The sequence below is a fragment of the Engraulis encrasicolus genome, chromosome 16 (genome assembly GCF_034702125.1).
Source record: "Engraulis encrasicolus isolate BLACKSEA-1 chromosome 16, IST_EnEncr_1.0, whole genome shotgun sequence".
Taxonomy (NCBI): Eukaryota; Metazoa; Chordata; class Actinopteri; order Clupeiformes; family Engraulidae; genus Engraulis; species Engraulis encrasicolus.
The window spans coordinates 23,748,754-23,759,848 of record NC_085872.1 but is presented as its reverse complement, the minus strand read 5'-3'; the positions used below and the strand labels follow the sequence as shown (position 1 = coordinate 23,759,848).

Sequence of the window (11,095 nt, the reverse complement as noted above, 5' to 3'; positions counted from 1 at the left end):
AGGGGAAAATCTGTCAGACATGAAGGGAAATTGTGTGTTATTACCATTTACCATAAATTATCTATTTTGGACTAATCTATTGGATTACTATCTAGGGCCCACCGGCCCCATACCATTAGTCCGACAGCCCACAGACGGTGGGACACAATAGAGTTGCAAGCGACTGGCTGAGAATAGTAGAGCACACACCAGGGACTAGATCTGAGGGAGTAGCAACGCAGCCTGAAAGCCTTTTTTAGAAGATATACAAGACTTATTATTTATTAACAAAACTTATTCATGAATGTAATCCCACAACAGGGAATTAAATGAAATGCATCAGACTATTTCCTTTGGTAGGCGTCCCAGCCTTTGAAATGGAAGGTCCCAGACCCAAACACAATGAAATCCAGACTCCTAAATTCAGAGTAATGGGCTATTGTATCAATGAGCTGACCCTAGGCCTGCAATTTTGCCACACCAGGGCACACAGAATTTTGCTGTCACGATTGCCAGGTTATTGGAAGATGACTTGTGTAGAGATAGACAGAGGTCACGAAGGGTGCTATTTAAGGAAAGCAATAGACAGACAAACTGAAAACTAACTTTTCCTCAAATTACATTTTTAAAGAGGTAATTTTACTTCTACTTTGAGTAGAATTTGAACCAAGTATGGTAATTCTTTCCACCTCTGATAGCCTCCTACTGCAAATGGGCCTGGCGACAGGCCAATTCACTCTTGGCTGAAAACGCTCAACTACATTATAACAACATTGCTAACAATGCAGGAAGTCTTGGGTAACCGATTGAGACTTGGCCATCACCATTTGGTGACAATAAGGTTATAACAGAGGGACTGCGTTACAACGTTAAAGCCAGCCGGCCGGAGTGCACCACCTGACAGCCGGGGTACACTACGACAGTTTTCTTGAACTACTTTGTACCCAGTGCGAGTACCACCGAGCCACCAGGTTATTTGATAGGGAATATCTTAACATGAAATACACATTATCTAATGTAAGGGGGAAGAGGCTAGGGCTACAATAGAAAAATAATGTAAAGGTAAATACAAAAAATAATCATAAAAACACAAAAGGACAGTGCAGGCCGTGGAAAGCTTAGAGCCTTAAAGCTCACGATGAGATCAGAGCTCTTTCAAGCTGTTTTTCATAAGCTAGGACAGGACTTGGAGCTGTCCATGGATGTATTGATGAAACATTTAGGTGCCAACTCTACATGTTGTTTTACCTGTCCAGGGACTGCAGATGGAAATTAGCTATATAGCTATAATCTGGCACAAGCCATCTTTTTACTTCTGTAATCAATGTGTGTTGTGCATGGTCCCTGGTTCAACTAAACTAAATAAACTAAACTTAACTAAACTAAACATAACATCGACAAATACGTAGAACATAAATACAACCTGCTACCAGTTTTTCTGCACTCAGCATGGAGAGTGTGAATCAAGACAACTTCCACCATGTGAGGACTGCCTCCTCATGCATGCTATGTTTGCCAACTATCAGGCTGGCATCTTGAGAGCAAGTATTCAGCAGCATCCACAAATCCCAATCCCACTTGACCATGGCTGGGCCAACTATGAAAATGACCAGCTCACTATACAGTGGATGCGGCAATCTCCAGCCCCCGAGGCAGTGCTACAACTGATGTCTTGCAAGTGCAGCCATCAATGTAAACTGTCGGATTGCCAATGTCTGAGAAGTAGCTCAAAATGCACAACCCTCTAAAAACTTCAGACATGCGCATATCAGCATGAAGAGGATAATCATGTTGACATATTTCCAGATGCTTACTGGACTCAGTCAGATCTTGAGGACTGAAATAATGCTCTTTAGTTTATTTTAATATGGTTAATGTGTATTTGTTCATGGTGTTTGTTAATGTTACTCTTGCTGTTGCGGGACAAATTAATAATAATAAAAAAAACGATTTAATATGTTGTCATTTTTATCACATTTTGTCATTCATATATTGCTTAGGTGATTCTATTAGATCTTATTGGTATGGTCTAACAACCATTTTAGGGTCTTGATTGAAGGGAAAGCATCCCTGAGGAAATGTAAGCACCCTGTGTGGTCAACAAACTGCATAATAACAAAGAACAACAATACAGTTTTCACATTTCCGTTTTACTGGTCCACCATTTCAACGCATGATCTTTCACTAACTACCTCTTTGCAATGGTTATCATGCCATATTAATGTACATGGTTGTCACATGTTAGTATGTGTTAATTCATTATGTTTTTTGGTGTTGCTTTGCTGTTGGGGGAAAAGTAAAGTAAAAAAAAAAAAAAAAAAAAACGTTTTTCATATGTTATCCTTTTTATCACATTTTGTCTATGAGGTGATTCTATTAGGCCTCTTAGTGTGGTCTAACAACCCCTGTAGGGTCTTAATAGAAGGGGAAGCATCCCTGAGGTAATTGAAGCACCTTGTGTGGTCAACAAACTACATAATAGCAAAGAACCACAATACCGATTTTCACATTTTCATTTTACTGGTCCACCATTTCAACGCATGATAACTACCAAAAAGCTACCTGTTTGCAATGGTTATCATGCCAAACTGTTTACTTGAGATGTCCAAGAAGTCAAAAAAACAGCTTAGAACTTGCCCACCCGTTCGATTGCGAGAGGTCAATTTTTGTGTCCTGGCTCAAGGCCTATGTTGGCTTTCTCCTGAAGCCCGCCCACTTTAGTCCAATCCTTGTCATGTGACCTTTCTAAGATGGCCGCGCCCTGAAGAAGTCTGTGGTCTGTGCTCCTTGGTCCTGAAGAGGCTCATTCAAGCTGTCAAGGCAGTTGTCAGGGCTGTTTACAGAGAAGTAGTCATACTGCTGCGTGTGCTTTATTACAGCTTTCCAATGGTCATGAGTAATCACATTCTGTGAGTATATATTGCATTTTAATGTATCGTGTGTCCATTTCGTGCGAATGCGCAGTGAAGTCGCTTCTCTGCTGTCAAGCTGTCAATGCAAAGGCATTTTTATACAACACATCGGATTCAATAACAGTTTGGTATCTTTAGCTGGCTCTGCTAAGGGTCACAGTAGAACAAGTGAGTGTGTTGTTATTTTCACTGGCTATAGCTGCGTTGTAAGGTGTGGAACTGTTTGATTTGACATGCCAATTTGCCTGCTAATGTTGCACTCTTGTTGTGAAACAACTGAGTTGGGTAACGCAGCAATTCCCCCATTACAGAACGTCAGGCTGGCGACTACACTTTATGTTGACACCTGACTAACATTACAGATTTCTGGAGTATAGTCATATTATTTGTATTGATGGTTAGATTTGTATTAGATGTCAGAGGTTATGATGCTGTTTGCATGAGATATTCAGAGAGCAGACACATTTCTGCCAACCCATCTCCCCCCCCCCCCCCCTTCCAATTATTCAACCTACACAGTCTACCACAGTGACATTGGGGGGGGGGGGGGGGGGGGGGGGGGGGGGGGGGGTTGATGTTCTACCCTACCCTTGACACATATTCTTGCAATTATGTTACTTTACTGCCACATACAGTGTAGCTTCTGTCTGAACTGCCCGATAGTTAGACTGATTGCATTATCAAGGGTGAAGCAGTGAGAACCGTTAGTCTGCTTTTCCACATGACCAGAGTCCTTATCTATTGTGTTCATTTGCTGCAAAAGAGAGGGAATGCGTTGATAAAGGAAAGGGAGGGGTATTGAAATTGTAACGGAAGTGACTTCAAAACCATACAAAACTGTTATACCACTTGGGTCTTGATGCAATTTTCCCACTTTAACTTTGTAGGTGATTATGTTTGGTTTCACAGACCCAAAGACTTTCCTGAGTTGAAAAATGACACATTCCTGCGTGCAGCACGAGGGGAGGAGATTGAGCATGTCCCTGTTTGGTGTATGAGACAAGCTGGCAGGTACTTACCAGGTAAAGATAGTCCATGTTCGTATCTTCCTCCATACCACCAAGTTCAGTTGTGAATGATTACCGGTAGATACAGTGATATGGCAATAGCAAGACAGATCATAATGTAAAATGAATGTACAGTGAGATGGCCTTGCCGATGCCCTGTTAGAAGTGTCGATACAGTTTGTGCGACTGGCACTTTCTTTCTTGATGCCAATGCTTTTTTCCCACAGAGTTCAGGGAATCTCGAGCTGGGAAAGACTTCTTCGACACATGCCGCTCACCTGAGGCTTGCTGTGAGCTTACCCTACAGGTATGGGCAGTATTGTTTCTATTTCCTCGTAGTTGAATGAATAGTATTTGTTTTGTTGTGTTTGAACTGGTAGATATTTGAGACTAAGTAGAACAAAAGAGCTAATGGTCGCTAGCACCACAGGTCTCTGTAATGCATATATCCTGTTTCCTGGTTTCAGCCCCTGAGACGTTTCCCATTCGATGCAGCAATTATCTTCTCTGATATCCTCGTCATTCCCCAGGTAAGTCATGATGGTGGACGTTAACAGCTTTCTTATTTAGTTATTGTTAATAAGCTACACCCTTACGTGGCCCTTCTTTGACCTAATCATAACTAATACATACTATATTACTAATAAGACTAAGATTTCTGTGTCTTTCTTAATAGCACATCTAGGAAAAATATTACAGGGAAAAATGAATCCAATTACTTGTAAACACTGGCCATCACCAATTATTCAGTGTGTAACTGTCATCAGTCATTATAACTCATTTTTATAATGCCTTCTTCCATCTTCATTACGATGCCGTTATTTGTTTGCTTCCCTGTTTTGTAGTTGAAATTACTTCTAAGTATAATAATATGTAAAAGTTAAGATACCGTACAGTAATCTTTTATTTTCCAGGCCTTGGGTATGGACGTTCAGATGGTTCCGGGCAAAGGGCCTACCTTCCCAGAGCCACTGAAGGAGCCGGAGGACCTGCAGACCCTGAGAAGTAAGGTTGATGTACAGGCTGAGTTGGGCTACGTGTTCAAGGCAATCACACTAACACGCCATCGCTTGGAGGGAAAGGTGCCCCTCATTGGCTTCACTGGAGCTCCGGTGAGCATGACTTCTCTCAGCACTCACCTCTGTAGCCACAGACGGTGGATGTACAACCGCATTCCAAAAAAGTTGGGACATTTGGTATTTTGTGAATGAAAACAAAATGTTTGAAAAGTGGAGGGGATGCGCTTACATTTTCACTAATGATGAGCTGGGTGCTGAATCCCACATTAAACATAAATGAATGAGAGAAACGAAAGACAACACTTTTAATTTTTTTCTTTGTTTATTGGTCGGCTAAAAATCTGAATAGTGCTGTCCTTCAATTCCTCCATTTAAAAACAAATGCTTCCATTTTCAAAACATTCAGTCAATACATACTATGGAGAATTGTGCAAAGTCCACATATCAACTGTTCAAGTCACACAAAATTATATTTTTTGGGGAAATTTGTGCTCATTCAAAATTTCACCCCTGCAATAAATCTAAACAAAAGTTGGGACAGGGCCAATAAAATGTTGTAATATTGTTGAATAATGTTAAAATTCGCATAAGGAAGAACATTTTTGTAATGAATTACAGTACGTATAAGTTATGGAATGAGGGCTGCAACTAAGGTTTATTTTAGTAGTCGACTAATCGATAGATGTAGTCACGATTAGTTGCTATAAAAAAAGACTTCCCGGCCTCCAGGGCAGGGAAGTGTAAACATTTTCACAGCTGACAATCAGCTTTTTTTCAGATAGTAGCTTATTTACTCCAAAATACAACGTCCAATTCATTCGTGCTGGGCAATTTTAGGTTTCAATAAAGTAATGAAGCATTAGTAAAGCAAGTAAAAAAGCATTGAATTAATGAAACGATTAGTTGACAATGAAAATTCTAGTCGACAACTTTTTATAGTCGATTAGTCAACCAATCTTTGCAGCCCTAGAATGCTGTCATGAATGCACACATGTATCTGAAGCACACAAGAATCTGGCAAACCAATCACAGCACAGATTTGTTTGGAATCAAAGCGGGCAGGGTTTTGAGGGAGTGACGACGAAGCTCAAAGGGAAAGCACATCAACGAGAACGATAGCGCTGATTGGTCAGATCGCCGGCCTATAGACACAGGCACGGTTTGAAAGACAACGGGTTGTTCTCATCAACAATCTTCGGCTGTGCTATGCATCGGGGCCAGGCTAAATTACACATCCAATCTCGCATTTAGGCTGGTTTATCAGGCTAACATAATGATGGCAAATTGCATTCTCTACTTATGGTCCCACAGTGTGGCTCCATCATAAGGGTAATCAGATGATAAGATGACCAGCTTCCAGTCAGGATCTGTCACATATTAAACATGATGCGTAAAAAGGAAAACATGATGAAGAAGACACCTACCAGTTAACCCATTGACGCCTAAGGCACCTGCAAAAAAGGGTGCTGAATGCCTGACCCCTTTTTAAGAAACGCTTCCCTCACGCTTCCCTCAGTCTATAAAAACCTAAATATCTCAGCTTCTGAAGCACATAAAAATATGCACTTTGTTGCCTTTAGATATTAAGACCCTCATCTTTCATTAGAATGTGTTCATCTCAAACAAACAGATATTTTTAATAAATCAAATCTTTTAATAATCAAATCTCACGAGCCTGAATGTTACTTAATGCAGCACCAGGTGCCAGAGCCAATGTTGCGCAACGCAACATCAGGCATCAATGGGTTAATCTGCTGCAATCATTTACAGGACAAAAAAGAACTGAGTTTTAATATAAAACCATCAGTTAATGTAATCGGCGCAACTCCTCCTGGTTGAACTCCCGAATAGTCACGACGGAAACAACCAAATTGTTATAAACTGGTGGGAAACTTTCTATAGACATACATTTACATGCTGCTGCTTCTTCCCTCTGAGCACATTTACATGCTCATCAATAAACCATTCATAACCTTTTTTTAGGAGTAATCGGTTTATATTATTCAGTTTATTGTCAATAATCAGTTTATTGCCACCATGTAAACACACACTCTGTTTATGTTGTGTCGATGCAGTGGACTCTGATGGCCTACATGATCGAGGGCGGAGGCTCCACCACGCACTCCAAAGCCAAGCGCTGGCTGTACCGCCACCCAGAGGCCAGCCACCAGCTGCTCAAACAGCTCACAGACGTCATCGTGGAGTACCTGGTGGGACAGGTGGCGGCGGGGGCACAGGCAAGTACACAGTTAGCCAGGCCGTGCCTTCCTAGTGACGCAACACTTTCAGCCTTGCAACTAGTCAGGTCAAGAGCTATGCAAGTACTTTCTCGGTTCCCGAAAATACGGGAACTCCTCCCACTTTGTCGGTAAGAAAACAACGATAAGCAAACCAAGGGAGGCGGGTCAACCATGCCGTTTGGGAAATGTTCATTGTTATGCTCTTGGTCAGACCAAGTCTCGAAGAGATTTGAACGTCGATGATAATCAGGCTAAGTACACAGAGGAGAGGTGGACTCCTTTACCACAGCACCAAGTAGGGGAACTCCCAAACGTCTTCTTGCAGGTGGCCGTCTATCACAGTTTTCTGTGTTTTTCTCTTGTAGCTTTGTGTGTGTGTGTGTGTTACGCCATTTCAGATGTCCCAAACCATGTTGTTACTAGTGCTCTGTGCAGCAGAGTGAGAGTGAGAACAGCAGGTGGTGTTGAAGTTTGTTTTACACAGTGTACATGCATGAATTCCACAAAAATATGATTTAAGTTAGTAGCCATCTTACAATGCACCATAATGCTTTTGGAATCAGTCATACCAATTGCGATATTTAGACTCCGGTTACTGTTGCTTAGCATGAATAGTATCACCTTTGTTTTTTTCTTAGCAGAGACATACAGTGTTATTAGCTTTTAGATGCTACTGGACATGGTTATTGCACTAAATAATTTATGAAATTCATCATGGCTTTCATATGACTTTTAAGGGAACACCTGGCTTTTATGTGACTTTCAAGGGAACACCTACCATTTAATAAAGTCAGACTTGAAATATTTTTTGTGTCATAACCTTTTGCCAGTGGTGTACAATTTGAATAAATTATTCTTATAAATAATGGTATAATTTTGTAGACTCCTTAGCAATCATACTAACCTCCGAGGACATTTTTCTTGTATTGCTTTAGGCTTTGCAAGTATTTGAGTCACACGCCGGTTGCCTGGGGCCAGTGGAGTTCCGTGAGTTTTCGCTGCCGTATCTCAGAGATATCTCAAAGAGGGTGAAGAAGTGTCTCAAGGCCGGCGGCCTGGAGGAAGTGCCCATGGTAAGAAAGTTCTCATGGCAAAGGAAAGCAATTACAAGACAACCAAACTCAGAAAAGTGTTTAAAAAGTATAAAAAGATGTAATGAGAAATTTCAAATCCTGTGCTTTGAGTGACAATGACAAGAAAGTGTTCCGTGCCACAGTGCTTGAATTGGGCTGAAGCTATTTCTTGTAGTTTTTTAATGTTCCCAATAGGTGGCGATATTTACCTGATGTTTACTGGAAAATAAATGTTTCCCCTGAAACTACAGTCTCTCCATATTCACAGAGCATGAATTGTCACTGGCTACGTTTACATGACATTTAATTCGGAATTAACTCATGTCAATTCTGAATGAAGCTTTATTTCACTTTTAAAACATCATGTAAACACTTAACAATTTGGAATTAAATGAAAGAACAAAGTAAACTCGACGGAACTATGTAATTCTGAATTATTTATTCGGAATTAAAAACGTCGTGTAAAAGTAGCAACTGATACATTTCTGTCAGTCTTTGTCTCAGTGACTTAACCCTTACCCTCATTTATCAGAGGTATACTTAATTCTGACATATTAGCCCTATTTGAAATGTACAAATCTAGGGTTTTTTCTGTGAAGTTTCTAACCCTGTATTTGCCCCTGACAACTCGGTCTGTGTCCCATCTTGACTTCCGGCAGATTGTTTTTGCGAAGGATGGACATTACGGCTTAGAGGACCTTTCCCAGTCTCATTATGAGGTTGTGGGTCTGGACTGGACCATCGAGCCTCGGTCTGCGCGGTAAGCTTTCCCACCCCCTTTATCCCGGCAGCCTAACTGTAATAGATGGAGCCTCTTTCAAGCTCCTGGGCAGCCATGCAGTCATGAGGGATGGGTTCATTTCCCCTCCGGGGCAGTGATGAACGCTTCCCATCGCCTCCTCATTGTTTCTCATGGAGTCCGCTCGGAGCATTAGCATCTGCTAATGAGCACTTCCTGTTTCTACTGCAGGGCGAGAACCGAAGGCAGAGTCAGTCTCCAAGGCAACATGGACCCCTGTGCTCTCTATGCCCCAAAGGTGAGAAGTGGTGCCGCCGCCGTTTTTTGATTGCCACACACACACACACACACACACACACACACACACACACACACACACACACACGCTATACAGTACAATACAGCACTGACTTGAGTCATCATGAAAATTCAGTGTTGCTGGAGTGAAATGAGTAACAGGCGCCGCTGGGAGCCGTTCGTAAATCTGTCGATATATTTATTGTGTTGGGAAGAGAGCGTGGCGTAGCTGAGGAGACCTCTGAATGAAACACATCTGCTCATGGGTGACTGTGGCTTGATTCAGACTACGTCAGGGCACAGCTCAAGAGTCTGGAGTTCCAGAGCCTTCCCTTCCCTTCCCACCCGGTAGTTACACTGGGAGTGCATTGCAATATGCGACCTTGCCTCCTCCACTTGCGCTTGTCTCCTCGTCCCGCCTCCTGGCACAGTTTACCAGCTGTCTGCCTAGCCACAACAACTTTTGAGGGACTGTTTTTCATTCACCATCCCAATTGCAAATGAGAATAAGACTCTACAATTGAGCTTTTGCAAGATATTGAAATATAATGCTGTTGTCAGTGATATAGAGACATATTACTTCCTGGTACGAGGAGAGAAGCAAGGGGAGGAGGCAAGTGGAGGAGGCAAGGTCGCATATTGCAACGCACTCTGGGATTCCGGGAACTTGACTGGGCCTGCAAGGCCCCCAGTGGCTGGAGGAGGAATGTCTCACCGCCGCTTACACGCTTTGTCTACTGCTCATGCCTCATACATGAAGGATAGTGCCCCCCCCCTCCCCTCGCCTTACCCATCAGACATTTTATGTGCTGCACTCACTGTGAGGCCAGCCACATAGTCGTACTAGTCGTTTTCCGATGGAGACAGGAGAGGGGTTTTTTTTACAGTCTAGTGAAGCCATAGCGCTCGGCTATGAGTCAAGATATGAGTTTTAGCTGGCCATGTGCATTTCATTTGTGTCTGGTTATGGTGATCTGAGTCAGGCTAAATGTGCTTTTCTTGCACAGGAGCGTATATCGGAGATTGTGAAGAAGATGCTGGAAGGGTTTGGCACAAGAGGATACATCGCCAACCTGGGTCACGGCCTGTACCCAGACATGGACCCTGAGAGTGTGGGTGCCTTCGTGGAGGCCGTCCATACCCATTCCCGTCAGCTTCTCAAGTGAACTCCTCAACCTCTCTCCGTCCAATAATGTTCACTCATCATGCAAAGTTTAGCACTTGACAAAAAAAAAATACACACACACACAAGGCTAATGAGTTCACACCAGGCTTGGGGGCCTCTTCTCTAATACCAAGGGACATAAAATGCATATAAATAAGATTAGTTTTACATGTGGTAATCTATCTCTACACAACTCGTCTTTTTGCTGCATTTTTGTGCATTGCCTGTGAAATGAGGAAGAAAAAAGGCGAAAAGGTGTTTTGGATCGGATGTGTTATTGATGTATGTTTTTGTTTCATGGCTTTTATGTATTGAGTATTGGCTACAACTATATCTCAGCACTGAGGGTATGTGATCATGTGTACGTGTGTGTAAGGCTGGAGGATTTGTATAACCTAATAAAGAGCTGTTATTTTATGGGCTGTTTTTTGGACTGTTGGCTGATGTTCCTAAAAAGAAAAACATTTCCCAGTAAACTATAAGCTATCATATTCTATCTATCATGTTACAGTTTATGGATTTTTTGAGTTGAGGGAAAACCATTTTAAAATGAGATGTGGGGGTTACTGGTGTAAGCTTTTATCATGTGCTTTGAGGGGAATATTTTTAATAAAGATTATTCCCATTTCTCTAGTCCTCCATAAGAGGACTCCAGAGACATTAA

The 11,095-nt window shown here is 42.0% G+C and overlaps 1 protein-coding gene across 1 annotated transcript; it reads left to right on the top strand.

The window, feature by feature from the left end:
* Positions 1-2,724: 2,724 nt before the first annotated feature.
* Positions 2,725-10,848, top strand: urod (uroporphyrinogen decarboxylase). Its single transcript, XM_063219049.1, has 10 exons — positions 2,725-2,888; positions 3,801-3,913; positions 4,126-4,205; positions 4,366-4,428; positions 4,813-5,010; positions 6,993-7,154; positions 8,093-8,230; positions 8,890-8,990; positions 9,201-9,267; positions 10,274-10,848. The coding sequence occupies exons 1-10, from the start codon at positions 2,866-2,868 to the stop codon at positions 10,430-10,432; spliced, it is 1,104 nt and encodes a 367-aa protein (XP_063075119.1). The 5' UTR covers positions 2,725-2,865; the 3' UTR covers positions 10,433-10,848.
* The last annotated feature ends 247 nt before the right edge of the window (positions 10,849-11,095 follow it).